This window comes from Anas platyrhynchos, chromosome 3 (assembly GCF_047663525.1).
Source record: "Anas platyrhynchos isolate ZD024472 breed Pekin duck chromosome 3, IASCAAS_PekinDuck_T2T, whole genome shotgun sequence".
NCBI classification, from domain to species: Eukaryota; Metazoa; Chordata; class Aves; order Anseriformes; family Anatidae; genus Anas; species Anas platyrhynchos.
Genome location: NC_092589.1, coordinates 26,436,127 through 26,458,559, shown reverse-complemented (window position 1 = coordinate 26,458,559; position 22,433 = coordinate 26,436,127). Strand labels below are relative to the sequence as shown.

General features: G+C 42.8%; 1 protein-coding gene across 1 annotated transcript in view; it reads right to left on the bottom strand.

Moving 5' to 3' along the window:
- KCNK1 (potassium two pore domain channel subfamily K member 1) overlaps window positions 1–20,691 on the bottom strand; it is a 33,388-nt gene extending 12,697 nt beyond the window's left edge. The window contains exon 1 of the mRNA XM_027452991.3: window positions 20,191–20,691. Coding sequence (XP_027308792.1) covers window positions 20,191–20,545 — 355 coding nt within the window. The 5' untranslated portion in view covers window positions 20,546–20,691. The remainder of the gene's footprint in view (window positions 1–20,190) is intronic.
- Between the last annotated feature and the right edge of the window lie 1,742 nt (window positions 20,692–22,433).

The following is a 22,433-nucleotide window of genomic DNA, read 5'->3' as shown; positions in this document are numbered from 1 at the left end:
AAGGAAATTTGTTTGAAACCTAGTTCATTTCACTAATTAAAGCGTACAATGCTGTCCTCAAACAGCTGCATCGGCATAATTAGGGAGGTGATGAAGGGTGTGGCAGAAACCTCTTAAACCAGTTTTGCCATGAAGGAAAGCAGTCATTACATCCATCCTCACACAGCACCAGGAGGGGTGATTTAAACCTCCAGCCAAAGTGATCTGATTCAGTGCTGCTCCAGCTCCCTCCAATGATGTAGCCCTCAAACCTTGCTAGAATAAAAGTGGCAAAAGAGTATTTAAACAATTAAATTAACCTCAAGGGTTACTTCTTCTTTACAATGACTTCTCACCTTATCTCTTCTCAAAAGACCAAATCCTGTTTTGCCAATTTCTAGTTACGATTTCGGTGTGATATTTATTACAGGGACGTGTCAAGGGACTTCTTCCAAAACAAAAAGAGATCCCAACATAGTGATCTGCATGTACTTACTGTGTGTACACAATTTCAGTTCCTTATGAGACTACTTTTTTGCTGCCATCAGTCATCAGTGCCCACGACTGCTAATTCCTCACAACCAGTGTCCTGCCAGCTGAGTTTGGAGTTAGCTCAAAGAACTGCTTCATATAATAACCTCACTAATGTCATCTGCTGCACCAAGAAAGGTAGAATGGCTTTGAACACTGTCAGTTTTATAACTAGATTGATTGTACGAGTAACTTGGACAGCTGTCAGGAACATCTGAACCCAAAATATCAACCCAATAGCATGTAAATACAGGCATCTATATTCAAAGGTAGCTTCAAAACCAACTTCTACCAGAACAGCTGTACATCAGAACATTTATAGCTTGCAAATCATGTCATCTATCACATCTGTTCCTACACAGGAAACAATATTTTTACCCATCCAAAGAAAGAAACGGGGCTAGAAACTCTATCCACAGATGCTGGGAAAAGGGGAGGCTGATGAATAAAGCCATGGAAAATGTTTGAAGGAGAGCAAGAGATACTCCCCATACTATTTAAGGGGAGCAGTTCACTTTACGGTTTTTTATATTTGGAATTATTTAAACCAATTTGCATCAGACCCAGCAAATCACTCAGGTTTAATTCCCATCCTGACCAACATGACATGCATCACCCTAAATACCCAGTGTGACAGAGGTTATGAGGTTATGGCAACATATTCAGACTTAAGCTATCCACTATCAGAAAGAATGACAATTGTTGACTAAAAACAAACAAACAAAAAAAACCAAACCAACAAAAAAGTTTCTTATGCCAAGAGCAAAAGGAGTAATGACTTTTTTTTTTTTTTTTTTAATGAAAAAATGTGAGGCTGAATTTGTGACTGGGAACGAGAAGGGCTGAGGCTGGCAGGGCCCTCTGGAGCCCACCTGGCCCAACTCCTGCTCCAGCAGGGCCACCCAGAGCAGGCTGCCCAGCCCCATGTCCAGGAGGCTTTTGGAGATCTCCCAGGAGGAGCCTCTCACACAGCCTCTCTGCGCAGCCTGTGCCAGGGCTCTGTTACCCACAGCACAGAAGTGAGGCCTGGTGTTCAGAGGGCCTCCCTGTGCTCGTTTGTGCCTACTGCCTCTTGTCCTGGCACTGGGTGCCACTGAAAGGAGCCTGGCTCCTTCTTCTTTGCAGCCTCCCTCTAGGTGTTCACACACATTGTTGCAACCTCCCTGAGCCTGCTGTTCTCCAGGCTGAGCAGTCCCAGCCCTCTCAGCCTTCCCTTGTGGGAGAGGTGCTCCTGTTCCTCCATCATCTTTGCAGCCCCATGTCCCTCCTGCACTGGGGAGCCCAGATGTGGAGCCAGCACTCCCCCGTGCTGAGCAGAGGGGAAGGATCATTTCCCTTGGCCCGCTGGCAATGCTCCTCCTAATGCAGCCCAAGGCACCGTCAGCCTTCTTTGCTCTGAGGGCACCCTGCTGGCTCATCTGTGGCCATTAATTATGCAAGGAAAGTTGAGAGTGCATTAGGGCTTTCCACTTGAATATACCAACGGACAGCAAATTGATACATACATTGTGCATCTACTTATTTATTTTTAACTCTAGAAAAAATGCAGTGCCATCTGCTGATAATGATAACTCGTGTCTTTTTGTGTGTGCACACACTATTATAAGTCCACTTACAAGTTTCTAGAGGGATACGCTCTCAGCTTCTGCAGCCTCACAACTCTGGAAACCCCCAAATTCCAAAGCACATTTTGGAATTCCAAAATTCTGTCAGTGGAATGCTCACATTATTCATGCTAATCAGTAATCCATTTCTTGTCCAAGGCATGTCTAAGGAATATTCTTCTTCTTTTGAGCTAGGAAATGTGTTAAAATGGTTGTTCTCTTGGTTCCTCCCTAGCTGCCAAAGCAGGCTAAGTCTGTTCTAGGAGAAATTTCTGTACCCTGTATGATATCAAGGTTGCTGTACACCTCTATATATAGGAAGATGATGGGAAAAGTGAAAGTTGTGACCTGGGCATGTCTTCGCAATTCCTTTTTTTTTTTTTTCCTCATGTATCAATTATGTACAAGAGGAACTATTGCCACTTTGAACATTAAGAACAACTGACAATAAAGCACAAATAACCTTTAATTTTTCTGTCTCCACATTCTGGCATACTTTCATATGAATTATTATTAATCTTTTTTTTTTTTTCTCACTTGGAGCTGGAAATTTATAAATATATTTTCAAACTAGGAAAAAAATGTATATTCTTGGAAACTGATGAAAATAGTGTCACTATGCACCACCTGTGAGTTAGCTACTCTCATAATCCACAAACACTGACATAAGAACGTGTGTTAAAGGCATTTTTCAATTAAATTCAAGTGACAAAACAAAGCAGTACAAGTACCCTGTTATCATTTCAATGTCTGAGAGAAAAGCTGAAGCCAATGCAGGCAGGGAGATTTAAAATTTTTATTTACAGATGGTAATTTTCTATTAAAATGTGATAATTTTGCTCTCTACTCTCTAAAGAGGTAGTCAGAGAAACAAAGTGCCATGATGAAGAAAATGTTTTTGTGTTTGATTTGTCAGAAAACCAAGCCCTTTAAAATAGGAAAATAATTTGAGTGAAACAGGAGCTGAGGTCTTATTTTAAAAAATTCATCTCAATTTCATGAAAAAAGCTAGATTTGATCATATTACTTAAGGGATCAAGTATCTACCAATTTCTGTAGAACCAATTATTTTCACTATTGGAATATAAAGTATGGCAATGGAAGAAAGAAATGGGGGGAGGGGGTAAGAATTCTAGGGCCACTTTGTTTACATTATATGCCCACACTTATTGTGCTACAGTGGAACAATCAGTTGCATGGACCTAAGGTCATCATTGTAAGTGAGGGTTTACCTTCGGGTTTGCTCTACTTTGTTCATGAAGACTGGATGTACATTAACAGGTGAGGTGCACTTTGCTGCTCTCCAAGACTACCTCCTTCAGCTTTGTTCAATCGAAGAGGAGTCCACTTTGCATGCTCCAAGACTGGCCCACAGCGTGAACCACAAGCAGAAATGATCCAGGGACTTGTGGCACTGCATGCCTGACCTGAACCAAAACACTACTGCAGATGCACTGACTTGGGACCAAGAAATCAGGAAGACCTCAGCTTCTTTCAGAGTTTAAATTTAATGGAAGCTCCTCTAGCGTCACCTCCTGCATTCATATTCTGCAGGGGCTTGACAGAGCATCTTAAGAGTATAGCTCCCTAGACAGAAAGCGTTTCCTCTTCTGATGGGCTCCAGGTTTTTGTATGAAAGCCCTTCACTTCTCTAAAGTAAAGTTTCTGAATTGCCTTCATGACTCAAACACAGCGATGCAAGATGAGTGACGACAGCATTCACACTGTGAGGCTACCTGAACCACAGCTCTCAAGAACATACAAGGACATTCCATAAACTGAGGAGAAATTAGACGAAACTCAGCACCAACCCAAGGGAGTGCTTATACTTTTTTAATTCTAATACAATATCCTACACTTCTTTCCACCACCAGGTTCACTCTATGTCTCCTTCATCACACCATGTGACTTGATGCAAAGATTAGAGCTGGATGGGCAAACTGAAAGGCTAGCAAGCGGTAACATTTGATAATTTACAGTGACTGCTGTTTTAGTCAGTTATTACCTATGGTTTCTATTTAAAGTAGTGAAAAAACCTTACAACTGCACAGCAGCAATGGTAATGCTGAACCCATTCACACACCAGTGGCTCTAAGGAATTGATCGGTACTGATGCTACTTGGTGAAAGGCTGCACTGTACTAGAGCCACACAAACGGCAGATCTGCATCTCCCTAACCCCGCCTGGATACATTACATGGGAGTGCGGTGTACATTATCAGCCCAAGGGAACTGTTAGACCTTTCTGGCACAGCCTACATGAAAGCACACGTTGCTCACCACCAGAAAGGGACCTGCTGTGTGTGAGACAAAGGTGGCAGGACTCCAGGTGAGGCATATAACCCATTTTCTGGGCTATTAAACACACCTTTAGAAAGGACACATAGTCTGTAGGACAAGCTTGGGCACTCCAGGCATTCGGCTGACAGAGCTTTCCCACTTACCCTGTGTGAACAGTAAACCAGATTTTTTAAACTCTACTACCCCACAGTAAGCTACACAGTACCTACAAAACTGTTCATTGTGGACCTTTTTGTTATGACAAGCTAAACCTTCGGCCTGGTATGAGGTTTGTGTGGGCTGGACCTGTGTTCTCGCAGTCCTGGTAGCTTCAATCATGCTTTTTGGAGCAGTGTCATTAAAGACTTCACACTCTGTGTGCATGGCTTCAAACAGTGCTCAATGCAGGAACAAAGACTAAATATGTGAGCACATTCAGCAGACAGAAGTCTGCTAAACCTCTGAGGAAGCATTCGGGCTTCAGTTCTGTCACAGATGGTAGTCAAAAGATGTGTGCATTGCTAGGTTTGCTTGGTTTTACCTTAAAAACAATTTTATTTTAACTTTTTTTTTTTTTTTTTCTCTAAATCTGAAGTCTGTATACTAGAATTCGGGTCCTCTCAAGAGTTATCCTGGATTTAAGATCCTATAAGGGTTAAACTGCAATCAAACTAGGATCCATCTCGGGTTGGGATTTTGCACCCCCTTCCTCCCCCAACCTCTCAATAACAGCATATTTCTAGAAATACCTATCCAAAACCAGAGCATCATATTTAGATCTGCCTCTAGCAAGCAGTTAGCATAAGTAATGAAACACGTCTCTTGTATCAACAGCTATTTTCCATGAAACCAAGGATTCATTTTTCAATGGGGGGAAAAAAAAAGATGAAAATGACGAAAGTCTGCTGAATAAAAGCCAACTCCAACAGGTCAAAAGCGAGGTTAGACTTCCTGAGGGCTCCTCTGAGACTTCAGCAAGGAAAATTCCAATTATTCTTTTATTGGTTTACCTGCCTGCTAGGCAACAGATGGTCAAAAATCTGTATCAAAGTGGGGCCCCCCACCAGATTACTTTATTATGAATATTTCCTGACAGAACAAACTCTGCCTGGGAAACTAACATTTGATTAAAAAAAAGAAATGTGAACGGGCTCTACTAGGGAAGGTCTACTTGCGGTCCTCTGAAATGTTAGAAAACAAGGCAAGGTTTTGTGCTTCTCTTTTGTTAAGGGTTTTTGTATTCTGTTTAGCAACACATGTGCAGCAACCTTCCCACAATAATGGATTTTTGAAGCCACAGATCACCAAGATTAATATGTAAAGAAATTAATTCATTAAAAACCTTCTTAAGATTTCAACGCCAATTTCAAGGTATTGAAAAGAGATACAAACCCTTCTGCAGTTCTTCCTAGGATTTGCATCCTTGAATATCCAATGTTGGAAAGAAAAACCTTAACGTGGAAAATGTTTTGGCAGAGAGACCAGGAAAGAAAGTGACATTTTTGACTAGATTTAGTCATTAGTTTGCACATGATCTTTTTGTTTCATGTGTTCATTTAGTAAAAAGCTCGATGAGACTTTCATCTTGTCTATAGCATAAAGGTGATATGTTTAACACAACAGTAATACTTCTAGATTTTGTCTATAGATATGGCAGTCTGCAACAATATCCCCTACAGAAAAATTCATTTTAGCAGCTTAGAAGTGCATTTAGCATTTCATTTCAATGAACGTGAGAAGATAAACACGTTCTGAAGAGACTGGCAGAAGATAGAGCTTTTTCTTTCTTGGGAAAGGTCTGGAACCATGATTTCATTTCATGCTGTAGTTTTCTCTTTCCCTACCTCTGCTAATCATTCTGTAACAGGTTTTAAAGTTCTATCAATTACTTCAGCCTCCACCACTTGAAAGACCTTGTTTATGCACATACTACAGGGATGTGCCAGCTGCCACTGATGAGCCCAGCACCTGTGCAGTATGGTACTCAGCTTGAAGAGAACAAGTCTGGTACTGTGTACTGGGAAGAGGTTTCTAAAATTGGTAACAGGCACCTGGTGCCATTCCAAATCCATCTTGGGAGGTGTCACAAGCTTTAAATGTGTTGCAGTGGCACTTACTGCAGTGCTTTCATCACATCTAATTAGTGAAGAATACCTATCTGGTTTTGCTATGTTATCATTTCTTGCACTGAAATGAGCCACAGTTGTTCTTCCAACCAGCTGGGAATAAAAAGAAACAACCAGCTGCAAATTAGTATGCTTCCCACCTTCACTTCTGAAACAAAAATTGCTTTATTGGACCATCAGGAAGAACAGGACGTGAAAACAGTGAATGAAACTGGTATTGTGGGCAGTAAAGAATTATCACACAACATTAAAAATTAAGCAATTTCATGCAGGAAAGTTAAAATCAAACCTGTAAGCAGCATCTTTGCATTAAAACACAACCTCACATAGAAGAAAGTATTATCTACAAAATACAGCAGGGGAATAGGAATGTATACTTCTAATCTTGTAGATTTGACATGTGGAGCTTGGGGAAATTACTAGCATCAGCTCCCTTGTTGACAGAGGAAGACACATAGTCCTTACATATGTCTGTAAGATAATTCAGTATTTCATGCTTACATCAATCAGACACAATAATGCATTTGCATACAAATAAGTCGTATCCCTACCTTTTGTTTTAATAGCTGTTCCTGAGAAATATGAAGGATTCAACAGTATGTGGAGCAAAACAGATGCAAATCAACACAACTAGCAGAAATCAGTGAACCAACTAACCGAAATACACAGTTAGAGCGCATCAATCTCCAGTTTTATGGAAGGTATGCTCCACCTGGAATATTCATTCCTAACTTAAAAAGTAATCCTTATCACTTCTGAAATTAAAAGACAAAGTTTAATCAATGGCCAAAGTGAAATATCTTTCAGATGAGATAGTTTATTCCAAATCAAAGTCCATAACACGATCTTTGATGGTACTCTGCCATCCAAATATAGCCTAGCTGAACAGTCTCACACTTTCACATTCAAAACAGAAAGAACATTAATTTACAAGACCCAATGGGGAAATACTTTAACTGTTGAAAGCTGGCTTACTGAACTGTAAACAGATTTTACAGATATTGAGTATTGAATCATTCACACATTTAGGACAGCCCATACAGCAAACACCAACTGCAGGAACCATGAACTAAATTAATCACACTGGAATCAGGATAGCCAGCATAATCACAACTGTATGCCCTACCAACAAATACAGGGACAATAGAAGAAAAGAACAGCACTGTAATTGCACATACTATTTCTGTTCATAAGAGGAACTGTAGACAGCTTTAACTAGAAATTCTTTAGAAATAAATCACAATGTAGTGTTTAGAAAGGCAAACTACAGACACAAGACATTTAGCCAACAACATTAAGATAGAGCAATTTAAATGCTGTGGGGTTTCAAACACTATTATTGTCTGTTTAGATTAATGGCAATTTGTTTTAAGATGGTGAATGTTTTTCCAGCTTGCTAGCAAAATGCCTCCTGGTAGGGTATATGATATCTTCAGAAATTCTTGCAACTATAGTATGATTGACCTAGTGAAAATATATCATCCTAGCCTCCCGGCGACAGAATAAGATAGCCCTGCACACAGTGAAAGCAGGCAACATTAAATCCGTAGGGCAATTCATCAAAAATGCAGTGCTCCATCATAATTCTGGACCTACTGCATCAGACCAAGACCATCAACACCGATCAATGATTCTGGGTCCCGTTTCCTCAGGCCCCAGTACCTTAAGGCAGCATATGCATCAACCTGCTGAGCATCTGCCCAGCCTGAAAGACTGAATTGTGTGGGGGGTTCACATTCAACACTTTCCTATCAGTGCTTGCATTTGCAAACCAAGGCCATCAAGAAAAAGGCTCTATGTGGGATGCTGTAAATGGCAGCTCTCAGATGCCAATGTACTGGCAAGGGAAGAAGGTGATAAACTGGCTGGTGATTCCAAAATAAAGACAGGCAGTGAAGAGCCAGGGTCAGCAATGTGCAAATTGATAGTTAGCACATCTTTTCAAGAGAGGTATTTCTTTGCAAGAGCCTGGCCCTATGCAATCATCGAGTTTCTTGTAATTTTCAAGGATCAGGACTTATGAACTAGTTACGGTAACTAAACACAAAGGTAGGACTGCATTAATTCTGTATTAGATTCAAAAATGACAAATTATCAAATAATGCTAGTTACCCAGCAGGGTAAAAATAAAGCTCCCCCTAAGATGTGTGTACGTGGGGTAGTGGATAGAGTCCTAGCAAGGTGTAGAAATATGTCAGAGGCAGCATCTCTATCAACAAAGAGGAGCTTCTTTCAGCTTTGCTAGCTGTCAGTTTAATCTTGCTTGAAATATTGCTCCTTCACGAGGGGCAAGGAGCAATTGTCAGATACATCATCATTACCGGAACACATTCTTAGGTTGCCAGCTCCTTTTACACCTGGTGTTGATCTGGCCACGCATTTCTGATCCTTCCCATGCTTTCACCAATTTGTTAGGTGAAATATCTGATCTAAGAGTTGCAGCTGAGAAAGAAGATCCCTTTCCCTTTGTGGCTCTACCCCTCTTGCATTGGTTGTAGCTTATCTGACTGCAGTAACTTGGAGCAAACTAATCCTGCAGAAAGTACCTGCTTTTCTTCTAGGCCGATAAGCTGAGTTGGCTTACTGCTGTGGTCCAGGAAGCAACAGAGCTGGCACAGGGAAGAAGGCTGCACCACACACTGGGAGTCAACAGTCCAAGATATTTTCCTTCCAGTGGCAGGGTTGTTTGGTAGGCTCAGCACATTTTGGTTTACCTCACCCTGGGCAAACTTTCTACTAGATATAAGGAGAGGTAACCAGCATGCTAAAGCAGAACAAACTCTGCCTTCTTCCCACAAAGGCTATTCACACTTTTGATAACTTGTGTGGGCTGCATTAACTGATAACCATCTTGTCTTCTGCACAGAGTACACAACTGAACTATTTCCTAGATGGGAGTGGCAGTGCTTCTGGAGTCTCCACAGAAGACACAGAAATGCATATTACAGATTTCGATATGGCTTCTCTAAGTCCTTATTCAAGAAGCTGCAATTTTCACTATTATTACTGAGCAAAGAAACTCTTACTAAAACAATACAAAAATATACCAAAAACCAAAACAAAATTAAAAACAAACAAACAAAAAAACCCACACCAACCCAACCATCCAATGCAAGAAAATGAAAGCGTGCTAAAGCACATCTGCGGGATGGAAAAAGTCAGCTTACTGTAGGGAAACATGACCTAGCACCTAGCAGGAGGAACAGAGAGCTGCAAGACAAAATTCACAGGCTCCTATTCTCAGCCATACTAATGGCTTACATTAACTTTCACAACTGCTTTTTTCTCTTTGCCTCAGTTTATCCTTTTGCAAAGTGCATACAGAAATAACGCTTCTGTTCTTTTACTTGTGGGACAGAAAGTGCTTTAGCCAGTAAAGCAGTTCCTGTTACACACGTGCTTCAGCATCTTCTTCTAGAAGGTGGTTCAGAGATTTGAGAGATTATCACCATCTCCCTTGTGACATCTAAGGACATGGTATAATGCAAGGCTAATATCTGGAACCGCTTTTTATGGTGTTGAAAGAATTCCTTTCTTTTAGTTGAGGCTGAGATTTGTTATTACCAACCACTTCTAGGATAAGTGACATTTTCCTCTACACAGCACAGAAAGTTGTCAGATAGCGGTTACTCCAGAAAGCATGACCTGAACATTCAACAGGCTTCAAGTAGCACAAATGGCTGCACGGAAAGATCTGAGAGATAAAGATTTGTTTTTGCACTACATATAGGCATAAATGCGTGATAACTCCAGTAATGAAGTAAGGCAGGAGCTTGCCCTATCCCTAGATTTTCTCTTGTCTTATCAATGTGCACTGCTGATTCACAGAACGCAACGTCAGGCAATGTTCAGAGCTGTTTGCCCAACAGGAGCTGCAGTACAGGACCAGCAGACAGGTTGTGAACCTTGATTTCTCAACAGACAAGCTTACACACACAGGTGAATTAAACAGGCTCTTACACAGAAGAGCTTCATTGCCCAATACTAACCATTCAGATGATTAACAGCATTTTGCATTCCTTCCTGTGCATCACTCTTACAGTTTTCTGTAGCTAGGACTTCCAAATGGTAACACAATGACACATCTGAGTCTGAGTCCTTTTAGCTGTACTACTGCGTCACTATTCCAAGTTAAAATGTAACTGTGAAAGTAAGTAACAAGACATGCTGTGAAATGAAAATTTAATTATCCATTAGTAAATCATATACCCTAAAGCTTCCAAAGCTGTAGAAGAAAAGGAAGTTCTGTGGTTTCCTTTAGGGTTTTCTTATTTCCTGTAGGCCTATGTCTATCTCATACAATACACAGTTGGGTAAATAGCTACTTAAATAATACACAGAGTAGAGATTTCATGGCCTTCTCCTGTTAATCATTAACACAAGAAGATATTTTTAGGACTTCTTTCCCCCTTTCATGAAGTTAGATGTAAAGGATTGTAAAATGAAGTGTCCCAAAGTTAAACGTTTGAGCTACTAGCATTTTTTTCAAACCTATCTCTGAACACATTGCTACTTTCAGAGCACACTGTTGCTGTTTCCCACTACAGCTTTCTTTAACACCATGAATCCTACTATGATTCTGGCCTACTAGGGGAGAGACAAAACCAGAATGTGTCTTGCCTTTGCATTTGGTGACTCTGAAGGAGCAAAACCCTTTTCAAACTATATAAAGCACAAAGGAGGGCACCCACTCTAGCTTGCCTCTGGACTTTGGTGCTACTATTGCACATTACAATGTCTGAGCCTGCCAATCACATTTCAAAAGCTCAGCCTAGCAAAATACGTGGTCAGAATCTTCCTTGTAGGCTTTAAACAACAAATAAAGTAAAAGCCCAGCTATCACACAAGAGAGAGGTCAGTGCAGGCTTTAAGATAAGAGCAAGCATGAGCCCCACGCAAGCCAGTGCTGTCATAATATGAGGTCGTCTATCACTTTCGCATCTTCTTGCCAAGAATTCTTCTTGCATTTTAAAATAACTAGTTAGAGTGCGTATCTAATCTTTGCATATAACCCAAAGGGAGAAGAATCTGGGGAACAGCAGTAAATTTTATAATCATTGTCAAGCCAGCTGCCTCCTTTTCCTTGACGCAGGAGACCTTTGCCCCACAATTCTGTATTCTGCTTAGCTTCGGGATACTCGTGTGTTACCCTTAAGCACATCACAGCTGAAAGGAAGACGCAAAAGCAGACATGCACTTGTGGCAGGATTCTCACAGGCTTAGTAGTTGTGTCCTTTTCTGTAGATCAGACTATGTTTCCTTCCCCAACAGCATGAGAGACAAGCCTTGGGCCCATCCTTTTTAGTCTCACTGCATGTCTCTGTATGAAAAGCATGGCACATAGCTTTTACCAACGCTGCAGCAAGTATTTAAGCTGAAACAAATATGTACCTTAGTTGTTATTTTAAGAAACAGTGTGACCAGCAGGGCTAGGGAGGTGATTGTCCCCCTGTACTGGGCTCTGGTGAGGCCACACCTTGAGTACTGTGTTCAGTTTTGGGCCCCTCGCTACAAGAAGGACATCGAGGTGCTTGAGCGGGTCCAAAGAAGGGCGACGAAGCTGGTGAGGGGCCTGGAGAACAAGTCCTATGAGGAGCGGCTGAGGGAGCTGGGTTTGTTCAGCCTAGAGAAGAGGAGGCTCAGGGGTGACCTTATTGCTCTGTATAAGTACATTAAAGGAGGCTGTAGCGAGGTGGGGGTTGGCCTGTTCTCCCACGTGCCTGGTGACAGGACGAGGGGGAATGGGCTAAAGTTGCGCCAGGGGAGTTTTAGGTTAGATGTTAGGAAGAACTTCTTTACTGAAAGGGTTGTTAGGCACTGGAACAGGCTGCCCAGGGAGGTGGTGGAGTCACCATCCCTGGAAGTCTTCAAAAGACGTTTAGATGTAGAGCTTAGGGATATGGTTTAGTGGGGACTGTTCGTGTTAGGTTAGAGGTTGGACTCGATGATCTTGAGGTCTCTTCCAACCTAGAAATTCTGTAATTCTGTAATTAATGGCATACAGTCATATCAATATCAGCTAAATGCAGTTCCATTACTGTAAACACTGGATGGATCATATTTAGTGACTAAATAAAATATTTTCTTATTGATTTGGGAAAAGTATTCCTCTTATACTCATCTCAGCATAATAGAACCACCATAATAGAACTGTAGAGCCAGTACAACAAAGAAACAAAGTCCCACAATCTAAGTGCTGCTTGAAGTGAATTTACATCTGTAAAAGCCAAAATTTAGAACTTAGATTCACGTATCATTAGGATTAAGTTTCTGTTTATTGAGTTTTGCTTGAAAACATTCTGCATAGAAGTTCTGGCTACTCCAGAAGTTTGTTTTGTAGTAGATGACAAAAAAGAATGCAGAAAGTCTCTACTCCGTGTCAGCTTAACATCAGCCTAGACTCACGATTTTTAGGAGAAAGATGGAAAGCTGTTATTGAAGTTCCTACTGGTAAATAGTATGCAGCTTGGTCAGAGGGAGCAGCTCCGCTTTCTCACACCCAAGCAGAGTGGTACCGAGACTGCTGGGTTGGCTTGTTCTGCTGACAAAACCTGTCTCCCAGGCGAGACCAGGCTGTATATTCCCTGGTCATCTCCCTGCTTCTGTGTCTGCATTGCCTCAATGCCTCAAAGACGCTGTGATGACTTCTGAAGCTGCTTAAACTACTGGTACAAAAATCGTTTGAGAAAACGGACTGTGGTAACACTCAGTGGTTTTGTGTCTGTAGTCTGGTGACAGCTTTGATTCATATGAGGTTTTCCTCCAAGTTTTCATCTGCTACTTTCAGAGATGAACGCGTATCTTTTTCTTTCCAAGGGAGAGAAAATCCCTGTTCTTGCAAAAGCCACTCTGACATTTTTTCTGAAGCACAGCCACTTGAAAAGCTTTGTTTTATTCATTTCTTTCTGTCCTGTTTCTTAAACAGATCACTTTGCATTTCTTGTCAGGACAATCTTATAAAAGATTTTAGCTAGGTTCTTTAGAGAAAAACATAGTGACACTTCTCATAGGGTCTCCTGGGTCATCATTAGTAACCACTCTAGGGCTACAGTTAAATTTCGTACAAATATCAACCTACAAGCAGCTGAAATCAGATACAGAAACGCAGTAGGAATTTAAGTAGCTAACTCTTAAAAACATTTTATTGCTACTCTCTAATCATGAATTCATTGAAACTCACAAAGGTATCCCAATTTTTTCTGATTGCTAAAATTCCACTTCTGCACATGCCAAGGGACATTTTGGTCTTCATATGACTTAGCAGCTTGTGGCCTAATTCATAATTAACTTGGAGCAGTGGCTAAACCAGAAATTTCTCCCTGGATCATCATGTTCTTCTATCAAAATAAAGCATAGGTTAAAACAATGGTGCTACGGGTCAAAATGAAACAAAGAACAAAAAACAGCCAATAGATAAATGAAAACAAGAAAAACCAGATATTTCAAAAAAGAGGTATTTTAAGTTGCATACACATACGAGTGAAAATCCTATTCAACAATGGCTAGGAACTGCAGAATTTGGTTATTAAATGCATGCATTTTAGAAGTCCTGTTCTGAAGGCGTACATAACTTCTGGCTTAGGAATCAATCTAGAGATGTCAGCAGAGCAGTAGTAAAAATTCCAACTTTGTGAAAGGATTACAAATTTTTTAATAAAAGGCAAGTTTTTGGAGATATTACTCTTCCTTTCAATAAGGACGTAAATATCACAGAACAAAATAAAGGCAAGCAGAGTAATAATTAGAAATAATAACAGAGTAACTAGAGGCCATACAATCTGTCTATGACGTGTAGTTTTAAAACAACAGAATTAGGAAAAAATAGAGAAATAGCAAAGTTACCATTTATGAAAAGAGTTGATTCTTAAGCCCAGGGCAGAATACCATCAACCTAGTCCTGACGTCAGCTATACTCTATGTTCAATGGGCTGTTTTATTAATTTCTTTTTTATTATTTTCTCCTTCATTAGAGGAAAAGTGACCTCAGACCTGAAATGGAAGGACAAGAAAGGTGGTAGTATTAGTCCTTCCAGTGTGGAAAGCTGCTGGGTTAGCTCCCCATCCCTGGGAACTTAGCAAGGCAGGCAGCACCGTGCAATGCAAAAGCAAGGACAGAGCAGGTAAGAGAGGCGCTTCATCCAGCACAAGCCAGCACTGCTCTGAGCAATAACACAGTAACACTACTCCTTGGCTTCTCTGGTTTCTGCCAGGAGATAGTCTTTACTACTCCTTGGCCTGGAAAGCATAAACATTAGATTAGAGCTACTGTTGTTGCCCTTTATTTCGGCATGCATGAGCAGGAGTTTGGCACAGCCGATGGCTGTGCTCACATGAGAAACCAGGAACCACCAGCTGGCCCGGAACATGAGACAGGACACACACGGATTTCCTCTCTGCTACTGTCTGCTTCAGTAGAGAAGACAAGAACTTTGTCCCAGACACACAAGAGGTAATATGACCAGGCTGCTGGCTGCAGCTGTCATCTCTGCTAGCTAAAGAGCAGCTTGCATCCTGCAGCATGGAGCCTAATAGCCTTCCCCAAAAGTTTACTAACTTTGACTAATACCAATAATTTATAAAACTTGTATCAATTTGATTTTTTCCCCATCCAAACTCAGAAAAGTTGAGGGGTTTGTCGGTGGGGCTGTTTTTTTAAACTTAAGTTCCTTCTTGGGTAATTTTAAATTTGAGGTTGTTTTACTTGTCTTGGATGTTTCCATGTTTTTACATTCTAAGATGGGGAAACCGGAAGCATCTAGTCTACCTTTCCTGTCTTATTCTACATGTATTCCTCCTGTTTTCTCCTACAGCTTCCTAACATACAGAATGGTAGTTTTTTGTTTGTTTGTTTGTTTTTTGTTTTTGTTTTTTGTTTTTTTCTTCCTCAAGACTAGAAAACCGTAGTTCAAATCCTTCTTCTGAGAACAGCATTCAGCAGAACTCAAGTTTCCCGTGTCCCAGGAGACAGCACCTTAATCCTAGGCCCAAACTGAAATATGGCAGTAGCAAGTCTGGAGCTGCTCTGTGGTCTTTAAAAATAGGGATTTTCCCCAAGAGGAAAGCAGACACACAGGGAGACAGAAGGACTTTCCCTTTGTGTTTATACTACCAAAGCAAGAAGTGGGATGTCTGGTTCCTGATCTATCATCCCAATAGATCACGGGACAGTCGTTCCTGATCTGTCTGGAAGGGAACAGCCTGAGGGAGCAGCTATGACTGTCTGATGCCAGAGCAGTCTGTAACATCAGACCATTGTCCTGGGGTATGTGTTCAGATCCAAGGAGGGAAAAGAATGCGGTTTCTCACATCCTAAATCAACATCCAAACAGTTGGCATGTTGAATGTAATCCTGCTCTGGCATCTTTCTCAACTTGCCTCTTCTTTTCCTTTGCTTTCCTTACCAGTACTCCTGCACAAACACCCTTCTATTGCAGAGCACAGCACAGCTAGTTTCATCTCCTAGATAATCTCCAGCAAGCTCCATTTTCCTGTTGCTTTCTAAGTAACTAACAACTCTTTAAAAGCTCCTTCCCAAAGTTTGGCATCCCAGACCTGGTCAGTAGCTGTAATTCAAAGGTATTTAAACTATCCATGAGTGCTACAGGCAGAGCAGCAGTATAATGAAGTTTCAGTTTTCTGCTGGCGTCAGAGGTAACCAAGTTTAAACTATCAGCAAGTTTGTATATTTTCATACAAGCTACAGGAAATCCTATGCCAGGTTTCTAGACATGTATTTGATATTAATTATGCAATGCACTTATTCAGTGTGTGTTAATGAGGCAATACAGTCATCCTCAGGGATAGAGACCATGTATTCTGATGCCTACAATGTCTATATATAAAAAAAAAAAGTTTTACACTAAAATAAAGTTTAGAACAAATAAAAGCCTGCTTTGCCTAAAGCCTCTAAAGTATCTTTTTTCTAATGAAGTTAAATTCACCTTCTTCCACACGTTATGAAATTCCCATGTGACCTCTTCAACCTGAGGACTCTGTTGTAAGCATGCATGAATCTTACAGTGGCTTATTGTGAAGACATCATGACGCTTTCGCGTCATTCCTTAATTGTCCATGGATTTGTCAAGATTCATAATGCACGCTAAGTCTGCATTGGATATGGGGTCTGTTCCCCCAGGAGGCAGAAATATAAGAAAGACCATTTCTTGACAGAAGAATATGGAGAAAATGATGCAGACTGACAGGGTTTTCCCTCCCTAATCACTTCATATCAAGCCTACCTTCTTTTGCAGCACAGCCACTGACTTCAGCACCACCTCTCAGTCTGCTGTCTTTCAGAAGAAAGGCAGAGCTTAGTTTCTCTTGCAAGTCATTAGTAACAATGCTTATGAGAAATCAGACCTAACAGAGAAAGCCCTTAGGAAGCAAATGATACATTCATTAATTCCTCATACTGCTTGCCAGTAGAGCTGGTATAAACTATGTAACTTGAACGCTAAAACTTTCCCTGAAAGACACACTGTTTCTTTACTACTTCCTCAGCTGAGCACTTTCAAGGTACTAGACACTGTCAGCATCTAGCTACGGTTATTACACAGATCTCTTCACTCTTCTCAAAATACAGCAAGCAGAAAACTGAAGCCAGTGCCTCATGGACCTTGGGCATCACTCCTCGTGGTGTGGTGTAACATAACCCAGTCCCCATTGACAACACTTAAACTGGTACAGGCTAATTTCTGCAGATGTTGATACCCACTAACCACCTCACAGACAGCCACATTATGGGCTTCAGAAGCATCTGAATACTAACAGCTCTCTCCTCCCTCTTCTTACTGGTCTAAACTCTTGTGGTTTAGACAAGGATGTAGTCTGTTCTTAAACAAAAATGAGAAATGTGCATTGCTGTTACGGAAGACAACTTCTCCTCACCTTTCCTGAGGTCAGGGCAAAGTGCATCTTGCTAACTCTGCCACAAAAGAGAAGGATCCGAAGAAGCTCTTTCTCACCATCCCCTCTGGTGAACAGATGTTAAGTAAAACCCTTAGACATGTTTGTGATGGAGGAAAAATACTCAAAGCCAGACAGCCAGAATAAGACTTATCCTCCTTTATCATGAAATGCTGTAGTATATCCCTACGCTAAAAAGACCCTTTCCAAAAAGGTGTGTCAGAATGCAGGCCTTAAGTTCCTAAATTGGCATCTCCCTTCCTTTCCTATCTGTTTTCCTTCAAAAGTAAAAGCCACTTTACTCTTCAAACCTTCCAGCACAAGTGATATCATCTTCCTTTTTTATTCCGTTCTGCCTACAGTATTCCCCACGGTGCAGCATTCCCATATTGCACTGATATGCAGTAAAATCTTAGAGCTTAACAGCGAAAGCAAGGGCAAAACATTATTTCATTTTTATTATACAAATGTGTTTTGTCTTTAATAATGGCCCCACAACAAAGCCAACCAGAAACAGCTGCTTCAGCAAAATTATTCATGACATCTAGCACTGACCATACGTGTGCATAAGGACATAATTGTAATGAGTTTGCAGGACAGATGCTATTTAAATGCACACAACTGTACATTCTTAGTGTTTATGTTGTCAGTGCTTAATGACCAAATTGCTTCATCTTGCAGACTGCTCATATGTCATTCTGCATGACTGCTTAATCTGTACAGGGAGGAATAAATATGTTAGAAGTCATTAAACCTGCTGCCAGTCACTGCTGTCATCTGCTGAAGCCTCACCCCCAGCCCATTTTGCTGCCCTCTGCTCACCCACCCTTCAGGCAGCCTGTGACTGTCCTGTGACAGTCTGCATGTGCACTGTGAATTTCTTCCAAGTAAAAATTTGCCTTATTGTATCTAATCTGCAAATGTCCTCCATTGAAGAATAATTCAGACTTCGTAAGTAGCTTTATCATTTCCTTCAAGGATTTTCTCTAGCTAGTAAGAAGCCAAAGAACATAATAAGGATGGGAGGAAAAAAAGAAGTGGAGCTGAGCATGCTAAAATTAAACGCTTTCCCCATATGCTTTATATAGAAAACTAGAAGGCTGTGAGATAAGCTTTGTCCTCTGAACAGGAGGTAGGTGTGCATTTATTTACATGATAAATGGCAAACTCAGTCAGCTGAACATATGGGACATTCAAGCACTCCCTGCAATTTCTCATTGCTTCTCCTAGCCCAGAAGCAACTATCAGTTGGTACCACCAGCACTGGTTCCCTTTTTCCATGTTTGTTCTTACTGTTGAAAAATAAGAGTTAAGCATTGAAGTACTATCACAGTTCCGTGCTTGTCTCTATACTATTGCTACTGTATATTGATTAAAGCTTAAAAATGTATTCACTGGAAACATTTAATTGCATATGTCACAAGCATATCACTATCTCTTCATATAAACTCCTTGTCAAGTTAGTAGGACCAAAGGGGTAGAGTAGAATCCATAACCCTATTTTAAAAAATAGAATATAAAAAGAAATTAAAAAAATCCAACTCTTTATAATGAGCTGACAACCTGATCTATAGATTCAATGACTGTTTTTTTTTGTTTGTTTGTTAAAAAGAAAGTCAATGCTTGTCCTAATCATTCAGGAAGCGCCAAAACATGATCAAGTAAGTATACTGCAAAATATTAAATGTCATTATTGATATCAGCTCATTAAATTTCCATTAACAGTAAGAATGATCACTTCAGGGCAGAGAAAAAAAAAAAAATCATCATTTATAGTAGTACCAATGTACTGCCAAGACTCAGATCAGTTAGAGGGCAAGGCCCTTTGTTTGGACTAGTTTTAGGGTGAATTTTTAAAGTTTCTCGTATTCAAAAAGCCTTAGCTATTTATTTCAGTAAGTAATTCAGTCGTCCATGCACTTTCACTCACAGATATTAAACCAAATCTGGAAGATTTTTTTTTAAACAGCTTGACAGCAAGGTGTCATCTCCCCACCCCCACACCAAATTCAGACAAATTCAAAGGAGACAGAGACCCTAAGAAGAGGTTTCTAAAAGCATTCCAGAGTTCACAGAAGATGGGCACCCACCTTGCTGTGTTTTCAAAGGCACCAAAAGTTCAGGAGAGGACAGGGGGATGAGAGGTGGGGGCTTGGCAATCAGCACAGTGCCTGCCTCTTTAAGAATTAACCAAAGTCAATACTTTTGCTCTTAGCGCTAAGTAGGGCGGACTTAAAATACAGTTTCACTTTTAATAATTTAACATGTAGCAAGGGCATCAATGTACGTGTTCGTGGGAGGTCGCACCACTGCTGTCCTGGGTTGTGCACCTTACATAAAAGATAGCTTACACAAGCAAACTGTGACAGTCCTAGGAAGTCACCCTGTGGCTGGGATGCCTCCCGTTTCCACTCTGCCCAGCTCATTTCTGGGATGCCTCCTTGTTATCACCACCACGAGATACCCCACCGCCCTCCTGGAGCCAAGGGCAGGTGGGACGGGAGCTCGGTGCCTGCAGACAAGGTTACTCAGAGCCTCTGCAACACGGCGCTGGCTACGTAAAGCGTCTCTTCTCCCCTCAACCGCGGGATGCCCCCTAACTAGGTGAACCCACGAGCCGGGGAACGAGCGGCTGCCCGGCTCCGAGGCGAACTTCCCAGCCGCTCACCGGCCGCCTGGGGCCGGGGCCTCGCCTCAGCCCCGCTCCGCACCCGGGGCCAGGCCCCGCACCCCCGGGGGGCCCAGCCCGGGCCTCGGCGGCCTTACCCGTGGTGGAGAGCACGGTGCTGGCGAAGAAGAGGGAGGAGGTGAAGTCCCAGTTCCAGTTGCCCGAGGCGTTGCTGAGCACCGAGACGCCGTAGTTGCTGGCCTCCAGCACCCGCAGCAGGAACTGCTCCAGCTGCTGCTCCGAGAGGCAGGCGTGCTCCTCCAGGAAGCGCTGCTTCAGCTTGCCCAGCTCCTGCCGCAGCAGGTCCTCGTAGGGCAGCTCCACCGAGGAGAAGACCACGGCGCCGAACACCAGGTAGAGCAGGTAGCCCAGCACCAGCAGGGCGAAGCACCAGGCGGAGCGGTGCTGCTCCACCAGCCGCACGCAGGAGCTGCCCGCCAGCGACTGCAGCATCTTCCCGGGACGGGGAGCGCGGCCGGGGCCGGGGCCGGGGCCGGAGCCGCCGCCTGCCGTGGCTGCGGCTGCCGCTGCCGGCTTGGGGAGCGCGGAGCGGCGCTGATGTGGCGCTCACGGGGCGGCGCGGCGCAGGTAGCGCGGCCGGGGGCCGGCCCGCCGCCGCCAACGGCCAGCAACGGCCGCCAACCGCCGCCCAACGGCCGTAACGGCGGTGGAACCGCCCGCTCGGGTGCCCGCTCCGGCCCCTTTGTGCGCGGAGGTGCCCGCAGGTCCCCGCCCCTCCGCCCCCCTCACGCGTGAGGGGAGCCCGGGCACCGCGGCTCAACGCCTCGGGGGCGCCCCGCGGGAGGCTGGGTTTGTGCCTCCGGGGCGGTGGGCGCTGAGGTCCCGTCAGAGGGAGCTTCCTCCGAGCCTTGGCTTCACAACGGGGCCTGCTTGGGGCTGGGGTTGGAAGCTGGTGGCCTCCTGAAGCCCCATCCAAGCTCAGTTCCTCGTATTCAGTGCTGCACTCCTGAAAATACTTAGAGTTGATCATAAGAAACGCCCGGCTGGCTCTCATATCAGTGCCCACAGTGATAACGCTACATGTAACACACCATCCAGTCAGCCCTCTGTGATGGCCCAACACAGCAATCTTCTCAAGCCTCACTCGAAATATTCCTCCCTTGCCCATCTCGAGGTCTGGCCAGCAACCACACGGTTAACCCACAAAGAAGGTTCCCTGCCACATGAAATGAGGAGGAGAGACGTGTGGCTTCGCCAGCACGGCTTCTGGTAAACAAGATGGGATCTCAGCACCGCACCCAGCAGGAGCCGGCTGCTTTCGCCCCACATCTCAGTCGCTGCCATAGAAAGAAAGCAGCAGTTTGTAAATTTGGAAGTTAATGAGGTTAATCTGGGGAGCTTGGGCAGAGTAAATCAAGTGCAGCAACGTATATTTGTTTGTGAGGTACGTCTCTAAGCTGTAAGGACTAAAAGAGGAGGAGAATACAAAAATGAAAGTCACAAAACAGTTTTGCATGCCAGAAACTGAGAATGATTCACTCACATTTCCTTTCATACGACAGCTGAACGAGGCTACGGGCAGACTCTGGCCTGGCAGGACAGTTCATCCAGTTTCTGGCCCGTTCCCCACTGCCACCTACAGCTGAGTTGTTCCAGGGGCTCGTACCCCTGTCCCTTGTCACATAGTCAGGACGTAATTCTGAAGGCAAAGAGGCCGAATGCCTGGCCAGGTAGTGCCTTTGGGTGCTGTAGGAAGTACATACGTGGCAGGCCAAACAAGCAGACTCTAGGTCATGTGCCAGGAGCCCAGGCATGCTTCAGCCTACAAATGTATGTGTGATGTGCCTGCAATTGCACCTTTTGAATTCAATTTTACAACTGGGGAGGGGGCATTACAGACACTTGAGTGTTTTGGTAGAGAGATGCACTTTTCCCCCATGGCTGAACTCCTAAACTGTTAAAAGGCTCCAACTGTTGAAACAGTTTCAAGCTGCTTCCTTCATAGATGTAAATTGTAGCACCAAATAGGGATACGGTGCAATTAAATTAGGGTGAGGGGTCTGAAGTGAACAACTGATGAAAATCTGTGCTACACATCCAGAAATTAATTGACAGAAGCACAGATAAAGGCAGAGAAGTCATGTCCCTGCATCGTCACTTCAGCACCTTTCACTGTCACCAGTGTATCTTTAAAATATACATACATATATACATATATATTTTCCTGTAAAATGGTGGTATATAGGTGAAAGGCTATCTAAATCAATATAAGTGACGATTAAAAATGAATACTGTCTGAAATAATGTAATGCAGACAAGCTTTTGGAGGGAGTATTCCAAACAAATGCTTTATTGCATTGCACTAAGACAGCACGCATTT